Here is a 20,076-nt window from a genome sequence, read left to right on the forward strand (position 1 = left end):
ACATACTTTAGAAATAGCTCCTCTTCGTAAATATTATTCATCCTCATTTTTAAACAAAAAGGACTTTAGAAAGTTTAAAGACAAAGACAAAGACTTTGTTAAAGACAAAGTAAAAGTCACCTGAAAAAATGCCAAGCAGTGAGAACCACTATACAAATTTTACTACATATGCCTTCAGACATCTGTCATAGAGTCTAACAAAGACTCTAAAACAAAAATTCAAGCAAACAAAACTCAGCAAAACAGAAAAGCAGAACTTAAAATAAAAATGAGAATAAAAATAAACAGAAAAGCCTATGTGTTGTTTTAGGTTTTAGAAAGTGTCAGACGCACATTTTAAGCTGCTATAAAAGGAAAACAAGCATGTCAAGTGCTTATCTTAAATACCCGGAGATATATTGAGCTTTTGGTGGCTCCGGAAACACTGGTTCATAGTAAACTAAGAAAGGAGAAGAAAAACAAACTAATGAACTCAGTGCTGATTCAGTAACCCCAGCGGTGGGCAGGGCAGCCAAGGGATTAATAACCAGAACATGTAAGAAGCTCAAACAACTTCAACAGGAAAAAAATCCAGTAATCAGATTTTAAAAATGGGCAAAAGATTTGAACAGACATTTCTCAAAAGAAGACATACAAATAGCAAACAGGCATATGAAAACATGCTAAACATCACTGATCATTAGAGAGATGTAAATCAAAATGACAATGAGATATCATCTCACCTCAGTTAAAATGACTTATACCCAAAAGACAGGCTGGCAAGGAGATGGAGAAAAGGGAACCTTTTTTTTTTTGAGATGGAGTTTCGCTTTTGTAGCCCAGGCTGGAGTGCAATGGCGGGATCTGGGCTCACTGCAACCTCCATCTCTTGGGTTCAAGGGATTCTCCTGCCTCAGCCTCTTGAGCAGCTGGGATTACAGGCATGTGCCACCATGCCCAGCTAATATTGTATTTTTAGTAGAGATGGGGTTTCTCCACGTTGGTCAGGCTGGTCTTGATCTCCTGACCTCAGGTGAGCCACCTGCGTCGGCCTCCCAAAGTGCTGGGATTACAGGCGTGAGCCACCGCGCCCGGCGGAAAAGGGAACGCTTGTATGCTGTTGGTATGAATGCAAATTAGTACAACCATTATGGAGAACAGTTTGAAGATTCCTCAAAAAAACTAAAAAAAGAGGGCTATACCTGTAATCCCAGCACTTTGGGAGACTGAGGTAGGAAGACTGCTTGAGCCCAGGAGTTCGAGACCAGCCTGGACAACATAGTGAGACCCCTCTCCATCTCTCTCTATTTTTTTTTAAGTTAAAAAAAAAACCAGGAAAAATTGAAAAAAGAGCTACCATATGATCCAGCAATCCCACTACCAGGTATATACCCCAAAGTACCCAAAAGAAAGGAAATCAGTATATTGAAGAGGTATCTGCACTCCTATGTTTGTTGTAGCACTGTTGACAACAGCCAAAATTTGGAAACAACCTAAGTGTCCATCAGCAGATAAATGGATAGAGAAAATGTGGTGCATAGGCCAGGCGCGGTGGCTCACGCCTATAATCCAAGCACTTTGGGAGGCCGAGGTGGGCAGATCACTTGAGACCATGAGATTGAGACTATCCTGGCCAACATGGTGGAACCCTGTCTCTACTAAAAATACAAAAATTAGCTAGGCGACAGAGCTAGACTCTGTCTCAAAAAAATACGGTGCATATACACAATGGAGTGCTATTCAGCCATAAAAAGAATGAGATCTGGCCAGAAATGGTGGCTCACGCTCTTTTCTACTCCTAGATGGGATGGCAGAACTGATTGGGCCAGATTACCGGTCTGGATGGTGTCAGCTGATCCATCCAGTGTAGGGTCTACAAAATATCTCATGCACTGATCTGAGGTGTTACAATAGTGATGTTATCCCCAGAAGCAATTTGGGGAGGTTCAGACTCTTGGAGCTAGAGGCTGCATGATCCCTAAACCATAATTTCTAATCTTGTAGCTAACTTGTTAGTCCTGCAAAGGCAGACTGGCCCTCAGGCAAGAAGGGAGTCTTTTTGGGAAAGCGCTATTATTAATTTTGTTTCAGAGCCAAACTATGAACTGAATTCCTTCCCAAATGCCCAGGAATGAACAAGGACAGCTGAAAGGTTAGAAGCAAGATGGAGTCGGTTAGGTCTGATCTCTTTCACTGTTATAATTTCCTCAGTTATAATTTTTGCAAAGGCAGTTTCAAAGACACAGCAGAAACATCTATTACACAAACAACAGAAATGAGGAAGAAAGTATCTGACTCAGTAGCAAAGGAAATCCACAGAAAGAATGTTCTGAGACCGGAAGCAATGATCAGGCCAGGTAGGGATATGATAGAAAGAAAATTCTCATTTATTTCAAATTCTGGCCAGTCCTTTTGGTGATTTCCATAGTGATACTAGGCACTTTAAAATGTGAGTTCTGGTAACACACGGAACCTCATAGTAGAAATGTCTGTTGTCCATTTACAAAAGACTATTTGCAGAGTTTTGATGTTTATCAATGAAAAGGGTTTTTTGTTTTTTTGTTTTTTTAATTTATGAAGAATAGGGAATCCTATATGGGCATGGGGCAAATAATCGAACTGTTTTAATGTAGAAGAAAATTTGCAACAGAAAGAGATAGCTCATGGAAGCATAAAGACTTTATTCTGGACCCTCTAGATTCTGTGGGGCCAGCAGTGGCTTCAAGACGCCCCAGCATCTCCTGCGCCCACACCCCCTGTCAAGATCACTGTGGTCAGGGCCTCTTGCCCATGGCCAGTGTATTAATCTGCTTGGGCTGCCACAACAAAATACCACAGACTGGGGGTGAAAATATTATTTTCTCACCGTTTTGGAGGCTTGGAAGTCCTAGATCAAGGTGCCAACCGCGTTGCTTCCTCTGAGGCAGCTCTTCTTGGCCTGTAGGTGGCGCCTTCTTGCTGTGTCTTCACATGGGTGGTCCCTCAGGCTGTGTGTCTAGGTCGTCATCTTCTCTTATAAAGTCAACAGTCATACTGGATTAAGGTCCATCGTTTTACCTGAACGGTCTATTTAAAGGCCTTGTCTCCAAATACAGATGCATTTTGAAGTACTAAAGGTTAGTACCTCAACATCTAAATTCTGGGGGGACACACTTCAGCCCCTATCCTGCGGGCAGACCTCAGTGCTGCCTGCAGACCCAAGGCGAACTGCACAACAATTTAGGACAAAAACATCTGCCGGAGTCAACCGCACCGAATTCTCCGAGAAGGACGAGATGCCCGGTGTCACAAAAAGACCATGGTCTTTTCTAAGTGTGATGCATGCACACACAGGCACACACAGGCGCACACACACACACACACACACACACACACTGGATGGCTGCTCTCTCTTTGGCAAACGTTCCTGTGGTGTCATGTTCGAAATATGCACTTCTGTGGAGTAGCTTTGGGTTTTCTTAGAAGTCTCTTTCTCTAAATTTCTACCTAAGCTGATGGCCTGTCCCTGCTTGGGCATGAAGGGTAGGAGTGGGGATGGGTCAAGACTGACTCCTGTTCACCGTGAAGTAGAGGAAGGCAGTGATAGCCAGACAGGGACGTGTGTTTTAGGGAAGTCCTCTGTGTTTTCAGTTCTGTTTCTGTTTTGTTTTTATGATGGGAGAAATGAGCGAATATAAAGGCTGCTTCTAGGAACAGGATTTGAGGAGAGGTTGCTTATATGAGAGAAACAGGGGATGGTCAATACTGTAGGCTTTTTTGAGAAGGTGAAAGATGGAATTCATTTTTTAAAATTTTTTACTTTTTTTTTTTTTTGAGACAGAGTCTTGCTCTGTTGCCCAGGTTGGAGCGCAGTGGTGTGATCTCCGCTCATTGCAGCTTCTGCCTCCTGTTTATATAAACAGGCCAAACCCTGTATTTATTTATTTATTTATTTTTAATTTAATTTTGAGATGGAGTTTTGCTCTTGTTCCTCTTGTTGGCCAGGCTGGAGTGCAATGGCACGATCCTGGCTCACTGCAACCTCCACCTCCTGGGTTCAAGCGATTCTCCTGCCTCAGCCTCCTGAGCAGCTGGGATTACAGGCACTTGCCACCACTCCCAGCTAATATTTTTGTGTTTTTAGTAGAGACAGGGTTTCACCATGTTGGCCAGGCTGGTCTCGAACTCTTGACCTCAGGTGATCCACCTGCCTCGGCTTCCCAAAGTGCTAGGATTACAGGTGTGAGCCACTGCACCCGGCTGAAAGATGGAATTCAAAGAAGTGCTGGTAAGTCACTGTGGTATTTACGAAAATAGAAAAATAAAGAGGGTTTGGGCTAGGCGCGGTGGCTCACGCCTGTAATCTCAGCACTTTGGGAGGCTGAGGCGGGTGGATCACTTGAGGTCGGGAGTTCGAGACCAACCTGACCAACATGGAGAAACCCCGTCTCTACTGAAAATACAAAATTAGCCGGGCGTGGTGGTGCATGCCTGGAATCCCAGCTACTTGGGAGGCTGAGGCAGGAGAATCACTTGAACCCGGGATGTGGAGGTTGCAGTGAGCCAAGATCGTACCATTGCACTCCAGCCTGGGCAACAAGAGGAACAAGAGCAAAACTCCATCTCAAAAGGAAATAAAGAAATAATAAATAAATAAATAAACAGGGTTTGGCCTTGGGTAAGATGGACCATTTTCTAGAGGGGCAGCCATGGTGGGCTGCGCAACTGGTATGAAACCCAGTTTCCATCTGAAGTCCTTGATGTTCATGGAAATAGGGGCGAGACAGTCTGAAGAGTGTGGAGAAGGCCTGAAAATGTCCTTGCAGAGAACAGGAGAGATAATGACGGGGATAGCTAGGCAGGGCTGAAGACCCATTTGAATTTCCAGCAGTGCCCTCTGTCCTGTTGTGTGGCCCTCCAGTAGTAGGTACTGGGAAAGCAGGTGGCTGAGTTCATCCAGGGTGGAGGCTCTGCCAGATAAGTGTGACAAGAACAGCGCAGCAAGGATGTTAAAGGCAATGGCAAAAACTGGCAAAAAAAAAAAAAAAAAAAAAAGGCAAAAAACTGGAATGCAGAGAAATGAAACCAAAGCCGATGAGGAGGGAAGGGAAGAGAGGAGAGGGCAGATAGACTGGGGTAGAGAGGACAGAACGACGACAGGGCGTCCTGGTGATGTTGAGGAAAAGTCACAGGAAACAGCTAAACAAGCCAGCTGCACGGATGGCACAGTGTGGCTGGAGAGCAGGGTTCTGGAGTTACTGGGTTTTCCATGTGTGGCATGGGCCTGGGTGGGGGAGGCTGAGTGGAGGAGTCTTACATTTCCAGTCTTGTCACTTCTCTGATGAGTTTCAGACCAATATATCCATCTGCCTAGATGTCATTTCTCCTTGGATTCACATGCTCCAAACCGAACTCTTGGACTCAGACATCAAAACCACTCAAAAATGGCTCTCTGAGAAATAGAACTACCATATGATCCAGTAATCCAACTTTTGGGTATAGACCCAAAAGAATTCAAAACAGAATATTGAACATATATTTGCATAGCTTTATTTACAACAGCCAAAGGTGGAAACAACTCACATGCCCATCAACAGATGAATGGATAAACAAAATGTACTATATACATAAAATGGAATATTATTCAGCTTTAATGAAGGACGGAAATCCTGACACATGCTACTTGGATGAACCTTGAGGATATTTTGCTAAGCAAAAGAAGCCAGACACTAATGGACAAATACTATAAAATCCACTTATATGAGATACTTAGATTAGTCAAATTTAGGGACAGAAATCAGATTTGCAAGATAAAAAATTTCTGGAAATGTATTTCACAATAATGTGAATATGCCTGACACTAACTGAACACTTCAAAAAGGATTAACATGGGGCTGCCTGCGGTGGCTCATGCCTGTAATCTCATCACTTTGGGAGGCCAAGGTGGGCAGATCACCTGAGGTTAGGAGTTGGAGACTGGCCTGGCCAACATGGTGAAACCTGGTCTCTGCTAAAAATACACACAAAAAAATTAGCTGGGCATGGTGGCAGGTGCCTGTAATCCCAGCTACTTGGGAGGCTGAGGCAGGAGAATTGCTTGAACCTGGGAGGTGGCGGTTGCGGTGAACCGAGACAGGGCCATTGCACTCCAGCCTGGGCAACAAGAACGAAACTCCATCTCAAAATAAAATAAAATAAAATAAAAATAATAAAAAAAGGGTTAACATGGGGGCTGAGCACTGTCAGTGGGAGAATCACTTGAGGCCAGGAGTTTGAGACCAGCCTGGGCAACAGAGAACTCTGTCTCTACAAAACATAATAATAAAAAAACGAGCCAAGTGTGGTGGCATGCACCTGCGGTCCCAGCTACTTGGAAGGCTGAGATGGGAGATTGAGGGTGCAGTGAGCCGTGATCGCACCACTCCACTCCAACCTGGGCAGAGAGAGACCCTGCCTCTGAAACAAAAAAAAGGGGCTAACATGGTAAATTTCATGTTTCTTATCAAGTAAAATTAGGTTTCCCTGTTACTAGGAAGAAGGATGTGCTATCCCAAAATATGTCCAAAAATTGGTATATTATTTTGAGCTAAAAACACTGGAGAAATTGTAGTTTCAGAAAAGGCTAGATGGCCTGTCATTTCCTACAGGGAACAAGCAGTAAAGATTCCTCTGGGAGTGGTACCCTCTCTGTACCCGGGCCAGAAAATAGCCCTTATCACCAGAGACTGGGAGTTGGGGCTGCAATGGACCTGAATAAATGAACTTCCCAAGTAGTACTTATCTTCCACTAGTTTTACACCCCCCAAGATTTTTCCTAGTGACTCTCTTAGAAATGTATCGCTCCTAACCAGATGCCTTTTGTGCTTTCTTCTCAAATGCATCATTCTTTGTCTAAAAAGTATAAAAGCATCTTGCTTTGGCCACTTCTTCAGACCTCACTCTCTTTTCAAGGTCCCCATGAAAAACTTATAAAGTGTGTATGCTTTTCTCTTGTCAATTCGGTTTCTGGCTCCAGCGGAAGAGCCCGCAGAAGCGCTGAGGCGGTTGGAGACGGTCTCTGGCGCCCCTGCACCTGCTCAGCGAGCCTTCAGCCCCTTCTTCCTGACGAAGCTCCCAGAGGCCGGAACTCTGGCGCAGGAGGCGCTTGGGAAATCCTCCCGAAAGCAAGGAGGAGCCTTTCCTAGACCGGGAACGGTCCTACGCCAGGGGACAGGCCGGGGCAGGGGCGACCGAGCCGCGCGCAGGAACTTGCAGCAGGGTAGGGTTGGCGGCCCCGCCGCCCTCGGTTCGCGGGGAACCACACGGGTTTCCGGGTCATGCCGCCGCGTTCCTCCCGCCCTCGGGGAGAGGGGAGGAGCCTCCAGCACCGGGTGGGGCGTGGTTACGGCCGGTGGGCCCCACCGCAGCCAGACGCTGCCCGTTTAAGCGCAGAGGACCGCGGGTCACGTGGTGGGCGGGGTGGGGGCGTGGCACCAGGAAGCGGCGTCCGCGCCGGGCCCAGAGCAGCAGTCGCAGCCGCAGCCAGCACCACATTTCGGGCCGGGCTCCACCGCGAGCCCCGCTCCACGCTGGCTGCCGCCCTCGGGGCCCCCACCGCGGTCGCGGCGCCCGCCATGGGCGAGGAGGACTACTACCTGGAGCTGTGCGAGCGGCCGGTGCAGTTCGAGAAGGCGAACCCTGTCAACTGCGTCTTCTTCGATGAGGCCAACAAGCAGGTCCGGCGGCCCGCGCCTTCCTCCCCCGCGCGGCCCTGCCGGGGTCGTGGGCGCACCAAGGCCGGTCTCGCGCGACCAGGCCCGAGCGTCCCCTCCTGTCCGGTCCTGTCCTGTCCCAGCGCGGGAGGCGGCGCACGCTCCTTCCCTGTTGGGTGGGCTCAGCCGCGGCCAGGTGTCCTCGCAGGTGACCCCGGGGCTGGACCCCCGAACCAGCTGCGCGGACGCAGTGGCCTCGTGGCCAGTGTCTCAACTGTTGGCTCGCCCGTCTTTTCTAGGCTTCTTTTGTTGTCTTTGTCATTAGTTACACTCTCAGTCAAGGTTTTAGACGTCGAAATTTTTATCTTCCTTGAAATTTTGTAAAGGGGGAAAAGGCTACTTCAAGCGCATCAGCGGTGCTGATGCGCGAACCGGCCTTAGAACTTGGAGCCTCGGGGACCCGACCCAGTGTGGCACAGTGGGCCACACTTGGAGTGGCATCCTTTTCGCTCTCTGCTCTTGGTTTTTAAAATTCACATGAGCAGCCAAACATCTGTACCTTGATATGTGTTACTTTAGTTGAACCCAGGGTAGTGTATAACAGAAATAATCGCTTGCGGGTCGGCTTATGAGTTTAGATCCTTTCAGAGTTCAGGCTATTAACCTTGCTGCTTTTGCCTCTCAGGTTTTTGCTGTTCGATCTGGTGGAGCTACTGGTGTGGTAGTTAAAGGCCCAGATGATAGGAATCCCATCTCATTTAGGTAACGTCAAAGACACTTTAAGATCATTTTATCATGTAAACAGAATGGCGTTTTTCTAATTCAAAAGGTTTTTTATAATTTAGTCATTTGGCCTGCCCTAAGAGGCCTGAAGTGTGTGTGCGCACATGGAATCCCTGTCTGTAGGGAGGGTCTTAGTGGCACTTACTAGCACCTCTTGTCAGAGTGGAATATCTGGAGCATTTCATTTGGGAGCCAAATACTTCAAAGGTGGGCACCCACTTCCTGGCACTGGAAATTAACAAGTCAGCATGAAGATGTGCCCATTTCCGGTTTGTTGACAGAGGAGGGCCTTCGTTTCTTTAGCCCAGGTATTTCCAGAGTAGCAGGTGAAGGAGATTCATTGTTTCTCATGTAGTAATATAAGAAAATCATGACTGCTACTTAAGGTGACTGCATGGTCACAGTTTGCACTGTTGAACAGCCCCTTTCACTTTCAGAAGTGGCTCGATTTGGATGATAAGCTATCTGGCCGCGTTAACGCTGGTGCTTACGGAAGATGAAAGTTTAATGTAGGCCCTCAGTTCAGTAGTGACTTAATTTTACTGTTGGCCTGTGTTAATGAGAAACTGTCTTTTTTTCTTTTTTTTTTTTTTTGAGAGAGGGCGCCTCCTTCTGTGCCCAGCTGGAGTGCACTGGTGAGATCTTGGTTGACTGCAACCTCTGCCTCCCAGGTTCAGGCGATTCTCCTGCTTCAGCCTCCCAAGTAGCTGGGATTACAGGCGCCCGCCACCACGCCTGGCTAATTTTTTTGTATTTTTAGTAGAGATGGGGTTTCACCACGTTGGCCAGGCTGGTTTCAAACTCCTGACCTCAAGCGATCCACCTTGGCCTCCCACAGTGCTAGGATTACAGGCATGAGCTACTGCACCTGGCCTAAGCAAAGTGTTTTAAAGTATGGATGGGGTTTTAAAGTGTGGATGGGGTTTGAGCATGGTGTTTTGGGGAACTCCAGGTCTATGTAACTGAAGGTTACACAGGGTGTGTCTACAGGGAAGGGAAATGGTGGTGGTGTGGCCACTGGCAGGGGTCAGCTTGAAACTTACGTATTCTCCTATGGAGTTAGAGCTTTATCTTATTGACATGTCAGGTGGCGTGTGGCATGATCGTGTCAGTGTTTGGAAAGATCATGCTGTTCACAGCACGAGGCTGGCTTAGTTGGGAGCCTGTCAGAGTTAGGGATACCATGGAGAGTAGCAGTCAGCCGAGCCAGGTGTGGTGAAGAGCGGAGCTCTGGCGATGTAGAGTGGCACTGCATAGGCAGTCAAGGGATACTTAGGAAGATGGGTGTCTGGTAAGACTCGGGGGTTGGTTGGGTGTGGAAAACAAGAGTGAGCCCATGATAATCTAGATTGAGGACTCTGAGAAGTTTGTGGGGGGGAAGGTACTGAATTTAACTTAAAAAGAGTTTTTAGACTGGGCACGGTGGCTCACATCTGTAATGCCAGCACTTTGGGAGGCCAAGGTGGGCGGATCACTTGAGATCAGGAGTTCGAGACCAGCCTGGCCAACATGGTGACACCCCATCTCTACCAAAAATACAAAAATTAGCCGGGTGTGGTGGTGCGAACCTGAAATCCCAGCTACTCAGGACGCTGAGGCAGGAGAATCACGTGAACCTGAGAGGCAGAGGTTGCAGTGAGCCGAGATCGTGCCACTGCATTGTAGCCTGGGCGACAGAGCAAGACTCCATTGCAAAAAAAAAAAAAAATTTAAAAGCAGCTTTATTGAGACATAGTTGGCACACAATAAACTGTACACACTTAATATTATACAATATGTGAGTTTTGACATGTATATACCCATGAAACCATCACCACAGTCAAGGCAATGAACATATTCAGACCCTGAAAAGTTTCCTTGAGCCCCTCTGTAATCCATCCCTTGAGTTTGCTTTTTTAAAATGAATTTTTAATTTAAAAAAGTATGTATTTGAATAGAGGCAGGTCTTGAACTCCTGTGATCCTCCTCCATCCTCTCACAGTGCTGGGATTACAGGCGTAGGCCACTGTGCCCAGCTGAGTTCACTTTTTAACTTCTGTGTGAGGCGGTCATGAGACACTTTAGTGGAGCCATCTGGTGCATCGCAGGTTTGCATAATGAATGCGCTGTGAGATGCACAAGTAAATAGTTCTTTCCAGAAGCTTTGCTGTGAGAGAGAAACAGCAGTCATGGAGAAGGCTCCTGTGCGGGTCTATAGTTATTTATGTTGCGAACAATTCTCAGGTGATATGTGTGTGTGATCTCAATTCTTCAATCACTTGTTTTCCCAGCAAGTTGTTTCCAGTTGGATTTGGTAGTTTGAAAGAGGTCCTACCAATGGCTTCCGAAACATAACTTTAATTTTAGACTAGAATTTGCTGCCTCCTGAATATAGGTTGTGTCTTTTGCCTTTTCAATAAATGATAGTAGCTAGAATTAGATTATTTAACTACTAACACATTCTTTCTTCTTAAAGAATGGATGACAAAGGAGAAGTGAAGTGCATTAAGTTTTCCTTAGAAAATAAGATATTGGCTGTTCAGAGGACATCAAAGACTGTGGTAAGACTTATCTTTAAAATATAGCATTAAAGGGCATTAGAAATGCATTTGGAAGAGAAGGAATTGCAAATTTTCAGTGTTAAAGGAAACTTATTATCTTACTGTTGTGAAAGGTGTAGTTATGTTGCATTGTATTAGAGCCTTCAAAAACGAAAAAGACATTCGAGTGGGTTAAAAAAAATGACCTTAGTTTGATTTTTAAATTACATTAAACATTTTTTTTTTGAGCCAGTCTTCCTTTGTTGCCCAGGCTGGAGTGCCGTGATGTGATCTCGGCTCACTGCAGCCTCGATCTCTCAGGCTCAAGTGATTCTCCCACCTCAGCCTCCCTTAAAAATTGTTAAAAAGTAATTTGGAACTTTGTGTGTCTTCTGTATTGCTTGATAGCTAGCAGCATAGACTGTGTGAGGTATATTTTTGGCTACTTTGTGAATTAGCCTTCTCATCTCTCATTTCTGAGTGCTAGATCTGATAGGAGCAGATATTCCAAGTCGAAACAGCCTGCAAGCACTTTAGCCCTTGTAAATGTTCGCCATTGCTGTTTGTAGAGTAGAGGGAAGGCTGTTCCAAACAGGCAGGATCCTCTCGTGGTTTCTTCCATTAGTTTTAAGTGTTAAAGTCTTGGGGAAGCCTCTTAGTAAGTGCAGCAACACATTTCTCTGACATCAGCTGCTTGAGGAATGCATTTGGAAAGGAGTTACTAAACTGTAACTGAATATTTGTATTAACTTAAAAAAAAAAAACTGAATCGTAAGCCTGCTGCTGTTGAGACAGATGATCCGAATTGGTCTTTTTATCTTTCCTATGTTTGGGTTGTTTTCAGTTATTTTCTGGTCACTTTTTAAGTTAATATTTATCTTTTTCTTGTAGTATGCCAACATAGGTTGGCAGTATGCTGCCTAATCCAAATTTGTGTGTATGTGTGTGTTTTTCCTTTCAGGATTTTTGTAATTTTATCCCTGATAATTCCCAGCTGGAATACACACAGGAGTGCAAGGTATGACCCCAGGCCCTTTCTCAGCGGCTGGCATCAGTGGTGTTGAGCTGGGTGATGTTGTGGAGAGCGGGGGGCATCGGGGCCACAGGGAGCCCAGACTTGAAGTCAGACCGTCCCTCATGTTGATTCCAAAACTGGAGTCGGGCGGGGTGTTTGCTTTGTGACACTGAACAGTTTTCTGAGTTTGAAAGCTTGTTCCTTTGGAGCGGGGAAGGTTCAATGGATGACGCGTGAACACCCAGTGGTGCCAGCCCTTGGGGGCTGTTGTCTGTCTTGCCCTTTTTCTCCTCACTGGGCCAACAGCACATCTGGGTCTGGGCCCTGGGATCCCTCACAGCCACATGGAGCAGAGGTTTCTGGTGGGAGTTTCTTTTTCTCTTTCCTGAAGTTTCCTTTCCTCAATTTGTTGTCTTTGTCTTGTCCTTTCTTTCTTGCTTCCCCCAGGTGTTGATTCTAATCCACATTAATGAGATTTGCTGGGTGTCGTAAACTAGGCTAGAGGGAGCTGAGCTAAAAGTGGCAGTGTGGCACCCTGGGCGCTGACAGAGGCTGCTAGTGGTTGGGGTAGGGCTTTCTGCATCTTTGTGGCTGTTTTGCTCAGTGGAGTTCAGGGTGGACTATTCAATGAGGAGAGGTGCGTCCCCGCCACTGTCCCCCTGCCCTGCGGTGGCCCCGTGTGAGGAGGCCCTCAGCCCAGCCCTGCTCAGCCCTATCTGCCCTCGAGCGAGTAGGGCGTGTGTCTCAGGGTCCTCAGCCCACTTTGGTCAACACTCGCTAAAGACCCTTAGGCCTTTGTACATTTGTAATAACAGTCTTTGTAACATGGGTGACTAAGAATGTCGGCAGTACGGTGATTCCTGCAGGTAGAAGCTGCTGTCTATGAGCTCTGGTTGGTTGCCTTTCTACAAAACACACACTTCCCCTGTTCTGTTTAGTAGAAGGAATTAGGATTCAGGTTCTTGAATGAAGAGTTACGGGCAAAAATCAGGGAACATAGTATTTCAAATAAAATTTGTTTTGTTAATTAGTAAACTTTCCGAGGAACTTTCATTAAAGAATGACAAACTGCAGAGATTGTTAAGCTTTTGAACAGTTATATATATTTTTTCTTATTAATTAAAAATGTTTTTAAAAAATTTTTCTTAGACTAAGAATGCCAACATTCTAGGATTCTGCTGGACTAGTTCTACTGAAATTGTCTTCATAACAGATCAAGGAATCGAATTTTACCAGGTATTATGTTTATCATTTATGTTTGTTGGTAAAAGTTCAGTGATAGCATTCTGGCAGCCTTTTGAATTCAGTACTGAAGAGAATTTTTTTTTTTTTTTTTTTTTAAGCATTTTTTAGAGATGGAATCTTGCTCTGTTGCCCAGGCCGCAGTGCAGTGGCATCATCGTGGCTCACTGTAATCTCAAACTCCTGGGCTCAAGCAATCCTCCTGCCTCAGCCTCCTGAGTAGGTAGGACTACATGCATGTACCATCATGCCTGGCTAATTTTTATTTTTATTATTTTATTTTATTTTATTTATTTATTTTTTTGAGATGGAGTTTTGCTCTTACTGCCCAGGCTGGAGTGCGATGGCATGATCTCAGCTCACCACAACCTCCACCTCCCAGGTTCAAGTGATTCTCCTGCCTCAGCCTCGTGAGTAGCTGCGATTACAGGCGTGCGCCACCATGCCTGGCTAATTTTGTATTTTTAGTAGAGACGGGGTTTCACCATGTTGAGGCTGGTCTCGAATTCCTGACCTCAGGTGATCCACCCGCCTCGGCCTCCCAGAGTGCTGCGATTACAGGCGTGAGCCACTGCGCCCGGCCCTGGCTAATTTTTAAATTTTTTTGTGGAGATGAAGTCTTGCTATGTTACCCAGGCTGATGTCAAGCTCCTAACCTCGACTCCTGCCTTGGCCTCCCAAAGTGCCAGGATTTCAGGCATGAGCTGCAGCACTCAGCTTTAGTTTCTCGCTGGGGATTTTATTCTTTTATTTTTTTCTAATTGCAAGTAATACCTTAAAAAAAAAAAAAGCGGGGGGTGCGGGGGGGGCTTGGTGGCCCATGCCTGTAATTCCAGCTATTTGGAAGGCCAAGGTGGGCGGATGGCTTGAGTCCAGGAGTGTGAGACCAGCCAGGCCAACATGATGAAATCCCATCTCTATAAAAAATACAAAATGTTAGTCAGGTGTGGTGGGGTGCACCTGTAGTCCCAGCTACTTGGGAGGCTGAAATGGGAGGACTGCTTGAGCCCAGGAGGCAGGAGGTTGCAGTGAGCCAAGATCACACCACTGTACTCCAGCCTGGATGATAGTGAGACCCCATCTCAAACAAACAAACAAAAAAACTTCATTAAAAAGTGGGCAAAGGTCAGGCGCAGTGGCTCACACCTGTAATCCCAGCACTTTGGGAGGCTGAGGCGTGCAGATCACCTGAGGTCAGGAGTTTGAGGCCAGTGTGGCAAACATGACAAAACCCCATCTCTATGAAAAATACAAAAATTAGCCAGGTGTGGTGGCAGGTACCTGTAATCCCAGCTGCTAGGGAGGCTGAGGCCAGAGAATTGCTTGAACCTGGGAAGCGGAGGTTGCAGTGAGCTGAGATGGTGCCACTGCACTCCAGCCTGGGCAACAGAGCAAGACTCCATCTCAAAAAAAAGTGGGCAAAGGACATGAGCAGACACTTTTTAAAAGAAGACATACATGCGAGCAACAAAAATAAAAAAGCTCAACATCACTGATCATTAGAGAAATGCAAATCAAAACCACAATGAGATACTATCTCACACTAGTCAGCATAGCTATTATAAAAAAGTCAAAGAATAACAGATGTTGGCAAGGTTGTGGAGAAAAGGGAACCCTTATGCACTGTTGCTGGGAGTGTAAATTAGTTCAACCTTTGTGGAAAACAGTATGGCGATTCCTCAGAGAGCTAAAAGCAGAACTACCGTTTGACCTAGCAGCCCCATTACTGGGTGTATATGCAGAGGAATGTAAATTATTCTACCGTAAAGGCACATGCACGTGAATGTTCACTGAAGCACTGTTCACAGTAGCAAACACATAGAATCAACCTAAATGCCCATCAGTGACAGATTGGATAAAGAAAATGTGGTACATATATACCATGGAATACTGTGCAGCCATAAAAATGAACAAGATCATGTCTTTTGTGGGAACATGGGTGGAGATGGAGGCCATCATCCTTAGCAAATTAACACAGGAACAGAAAACCAAAACCACATGTTCTCACTTCTAAGTGGGAGCTAAATGATAAGTTATGAATGCAAAGAAGGAAACAACAAACACAGGGGTCTACTTGAGCAGGTGAGGGTGGGAGGAGGGAGAGGAGCAGAAAAGATAACTATTGGGGACTGGACTTAATACCTGGGTGATGACATAATCTGTACCACAAACCCTCGTGACATGAGTTTACCTGTGTAACAAACCTTCTCGTCTATTCCCGAACCTAAAACTTAAAACAACATTCAAACATTGCAAGATACATAATATGGAAAGCAAATGTTCCCTATAATCCCAATAAATAATTATTATGAACAGTTTGGTGCATATTCCTCCATTTTTAAAAATAAATACATACAAATTTCTTTTTAACAAAAAGGGGAATGTTGTATATAAACTTTTGCAGCTAGTTTTTTTTTTTTTTGTTTTTCCTTTCCAAAGTGTATCTTGGACATCATTCTGTATTTTATTCTGACTGGGTAGTATTCCACTGTATGGATGGACTGCAGCTTAACCAATTTTTTGTTGTTGGACATTGGCTGGTTTTCCATTTTTTTGTGATTACAAATAACCCTACAGTAACATTCTTGTACACACTTCTTTATGTTAGAGGGAGAGTTGCAGTATAGGTATGAACATCTGAAAAGCTGAACCGGTATCACCAAATTTCTTTTAGACATGTGCATTTTCACTAGCAATATGGGAACTTCCGCTTTTCATACCTTTAGGAGAACTGGATATTATCAGTCCATAGACATTTGTCAACCTGAGAGGCAGACTTTTCTTTTTTCTTTTTTTTTTGAGACAGTCTCACTCTGTCGCCCAGGCTGGAATGCAGTGGCACTATCTCGGCTCCTCCACCTCTTGGGTTCAAGCAATTCTCCTGTCTCAGCCTCCCAAGTAGCTGGGTCTACAGGTGCCCACCACCACGCCTGGCTAATTTTTGTATTTTTAGTAGGGGTGGGGTTTCACCACGTTGGCCAGGCTGTTCTTGAACCCTTGGCCTTAAATAATCCACCTATCTCGGCCCCCTAAAGTGCTGGGATTACAGGCGTGAGCCACCACGCCTGGCTAAAAGACATTTTAATTTGCATTTTACATTACTAGGGAAGTAAGCATCTTTTCATTTGTATATTGTCCATTTGTATTTTGCTAACTGCCTCTTAAAGTTTTTTTATTTTGTGATAATTATTTTGAGACAGGATCTCTGTCACCCAGGCTGGAGTACAGTGGCACAATCACGGCTCACTGCAGCCTCGACCTCCTAGCCTCACGTAGTCCTCCCACCTCAGCTTCCTGAGTAGCTGGAACTACAGGTGTGTGCCAGCACGCGCAACTAATTTTTTTTCCTTTTTTTTTTTTTTTTTTTTGTAGAGATGAGGTCTTGCCATGTTGCCTAGACTGGTCTTGAACTCCTAGGCTCAAGCCATTCTCCTGCCTTGGCGTCCCAGGTGCTGGGATTTATGGGCACGAGCCACTGTGTGTGGCCAAAATTTTTTTTACTGTGGTAAAAAACATATAACATTTATCATCTTAACTGTTTTTAAGTGTTCAGTTCAGTAGTGTTAAGTATATTCATTCACATTGTTTGTTATGAAATAGCTGCAGAACTTTTTTCATCTTGTGAAACCAAAACTGTATCCAGTAAACAACTCCCCTTTATCCCTTCCTTGCAGCCCCAACAATCTCTATTTTACTTTCTGTTTCTATGAATTTGACTCCTTTTTTTTTGAGATGGAGTCTCGCTCTGTCGCCCAGGCTGGAATGCAGTGGCGTGATCTCAGCTCACTGCAACCTCTGCCTCCTGGGTTCAGGTGATTCTCCCGTCTCAGCCTCCCTAATAGCTGTGATTACAGGTGTGTGCCACCACGCCTGGCTAATTTTTGTATTTTTGGTAGAGATGGGATTTCACCCTGTTGGCCAAGCTGGTCTTGAACTCCTGACTTCAGGTGATCCATTCACCTCAGCCTTCCAAAGTGCTGGGATTACAGGCATGAGCCACTGTGTCCGGCCGAATTTGATTACCTTTTATGCTTCATATAAGTGAAATTATACAGTATTTGTCCCTTTGTGACTGGCTTATTTCATCTACCATAATGTCCTAAAGGTTCCCCCATGCCATAGCATGTGATAGGGTTTCCTTTTTAAGACTGAGAGTATCGCATTGAGTGTATACACCACATTTTGCTTATCCGTTCATCTGTTGAGGGACATTTGGGTTGTGTCCACCTCTTGGCCATTGTGAATAGTGCTGCTGTCAGTACAGGTATGCAGATACCTCTTCAAGATCCTGTTTTCAGGTCTTTTAGATTTATACCCAGAGTGAGATTGCTGGAGCAGATGGTAGTTCTGTTTCTTAATGTTGTAGGGAACTGCTATACTGTTTTCCATAGCAGTTACATCATTTTCCAATCCCTCCAAGTGTACAAGGGTCCCAATTTCTCCATATCCTCACCAACGCTTGCTGGGTTTTTTTTTTTTTTTTTTTATAAGAGCCATCTTAATTGTGGTTTTGATTTGTGCTCTTTGTTGATTAGTGATGTTGAGCACTTGTGTGTGTGTTGGCCACTTTGTGTATCATCTTTGGAGAAATGACTAATTCGGGTCATTGTGCCTATTTTAAAAATCAAATTATTATTATTTGTTGAATTATAGTTCTTTATATATTCTGATAGTAACACCTTCTTAGAGATACAATTTGCAAGTATTTTCTCCGAATCCGGAGGTCACCTTTCCACTCTGTGGATCGTGTCCTTTGATGTACTTGCCTGTTTCTTTTCATCTTTTCCAGCTTCCTGACCTATTGAGCATGCTTCTGAGATCTCTAAGTGGAACTAATTCAGAGGGTGTTAAGAGTTCTTTCAGGTTTTGATTTTATTGACCTAATGAAAGCAATATAATTTAGAATGTATAGATAGAGAAAATACACCTGTGCGTTAATGCCATGGTGTAAGGCCATCATCGAAATCTTAGTAATGACTGGCTGGGCGCGGTGGCTCATGCCTGTAATCCTAGCACTTTGGGAGGCCAAGATGGGCGATCACCTGAGGTCAGGAGTTCGAGACCAGCCTGGCCACCATGGTAAAGCCCCGCCTCTACTAAGCCCCATTTCTACTAAGCGTTGTCTCTACTGTCTCAAAATAAAAATACAAAAATTAGCTGGGTGTGGTGGCGGGCGCCTGTAATCCCAGCTACTTGGGAGGCTGAGGCAGGAGAATCCCTTGAACCTGGGAGGCAGAGGTTGCAGTGAGCCGAGACTTTGCCATTGCACTCCAGCCTGGGCAGCAAGAACTAAACTCCATCCCCCGCACCCCCCAAAAAATTGTAATGACCAATAAGAGAACTTTAAACAAACTTTAGATAAATTCCATACACACAGAAATAGAATTTTGTACATGTGATTGCATGGGAAGGGTGGCTTGCTTTATGGAGGAGTTCCCTATGGTAATCATTTAAAAGTCTTTCTGTTCTCTGCAGTGGGAAAGTATACCTTAAGGTTACCTAGATGGCTTCAGGTCTTCAAGAAAAAAGTTAAAAAGAAAGAAGACTCTAGCGCATCCTAGTTATTATAGTTATTAAGAAGCTTCTGGCTCCTGCCTCTGACTTGCACAGCAGTTCTTCAGTGCAGTGTACCATGAGCATTTATGTCTTGGGGGCTCTATACAGTGTTCCGTAATAGCAGAATATTTACGGTACATTTAAAATGTGCCTGGATTATAAAGTACCGCATTTGTATGCAGTCTTATGAACACAGCTGCTAGAAGAAGGGAGCTCCTCCCAGGCCCAGTGTAGACTGGAGTCGAGATGGAGGCCAAGTAGAAGGCAGATCTGCCATGGCCTGGGAGGTGGCCGAGTTAATACATGGGGCCCTGGAGGTGTCAGTTTCTTTTGGTCATTTCCTGGATGAGGAGAATTTTGTTGTAAATTGCTCTTAGGTGTATCCATGTGCTCCACATGCCCAAGCATGTAAAGCACCAAGCACAGGGCTGGTGAAGTAGCAGCTGTAATAAGTACAAGTAAGAATGTTCATTTCACTTAGTGGGTTTCTTCTGCTTTTTATTCTCCAAGTGCACTGTAAGAATCTTCTGACAGTTTGCTGTTATTGATTTATTTATTTATTGAGACTGAGTCTTGCTCTGTCATTCACGCTGGAGTGTGATGGTGCAATCTTGACTCATTGCAACCTCCGCCTCCCAGGTTCATTCAAGCAATTCTTGTGCCTCCGCCTGCCGAGTAGCTGGGATTACAGGCATGTGCCACCACGTCCGGCTGATTTTTGTATTTTTAGTAGAGACGGGGTTTCACCATTTTGTCCAGGCTGGTTTAGAACTCCTGACCTCAGGTGATCCGCCCACCTCGGCCTCCCAAAGTGCTGGGATTAGTTTGCTGTTTTTTAAATGAAGATCCTGGTTCTTAAACTCTGCTTCAGGTATTACCAGAGAAACGGAGCCTGAAACTCTTGAAGAGCCACAATCTCAATGTGAATTGGTACATGTACTGCCCCGAGAGCGCCGTGATCTTGCTGTCTACCACGGTCCTGGAGAATGTCCTGCAGCCTTTTCACTTTAGGGTAAGAGGAAGCCTCCCCTGAAAAAAACACATTTCCCCAGTTGTCCCCTGTTGCTGTAGCATCCTAATGTGTCAGGCACGTTAGGGACAGGTTCCTCCAGCCGTAATGTCATGCTCTGACCACTAGAGGGCACTCTGTACCTGTCAGCTCATGGAGCCATTCATTTTATGCTGGGCAGATAGGCCATGAGGGGACACGGGGGACGGTGGAAAGGATCCAAAGTCTATGTTTATCCTTGTTGGTTTTACGTAGGGAATGGTGAAACATCAAAAGGGTTTAATAAGTTTTTCCTAAAACTTT

General features: G+C 45.2%; 1 protein-coding gene across 11 annotated transcripts in view; it reads left to right on the top strand.

Moving 5' to 3' along the window:
- Window positions 1-7,422: 7,422 nt before the first annotated feature.
- RMC1 (regulator of MON1-CCZ1) overlaps window positions 7,423-20,076 on the top strand; it is a 28,356-nt gene continuing 15,702 nt past the window's right edge. For 3 of the 11 annotated variants that reach the window (XR_002518647.2, XM_003914233.4, XM_021929988.2), the window contains exons 1-6: window positions 7,423-7,673; window positions 8,335-8,411; window positions 10,888-10,972; window positions 11,913-11,969; window positions 13,116-13,202; window positions 19,636-19,776. Coding sequence is in view for 10 of the 11 variants with exons in the window: in XM_003914233.4 (XP_003914282.1) it covers window positions 7,572-7,673; window positions 8,335-8,411; window positions 10,888-10,972; window positions 11,913-11,969; window positions 13,116-13,202; window positions 19,636-19,776 (549 nt within the window). In the remaining variant the exon portion in view is untranslated. Of the gene's footprint in view, window positions 7,674-7,700; window positions 8,240-8,334; window positions 8,412-10,887; window positions 10,973-11,912; window positions 11,970-13,115; window positions 13,203-18,018; window positions 18,072-19,635; window positions 19,777-20,076 lie in introns of those variants that run through there. The other 8 variants (XM_009192529.4, XM_021929987.2, XM_017951618.3 and 5 more) reach the window with 8 other exon arrangements.

Source organism: Papio anubis, chromosome 19 (assembly GCF_008728515.1).
Source record: "Papio anubis isolate 15944 chromosome 19, Panubis1.0, whole genome shotgun sequence".
NCBI classification, from domain to species: Eukaryota; Metazoa; Chordata; class Mammalia; order Primates; family Cercopithecidae; genus Papio; species Papio anubis.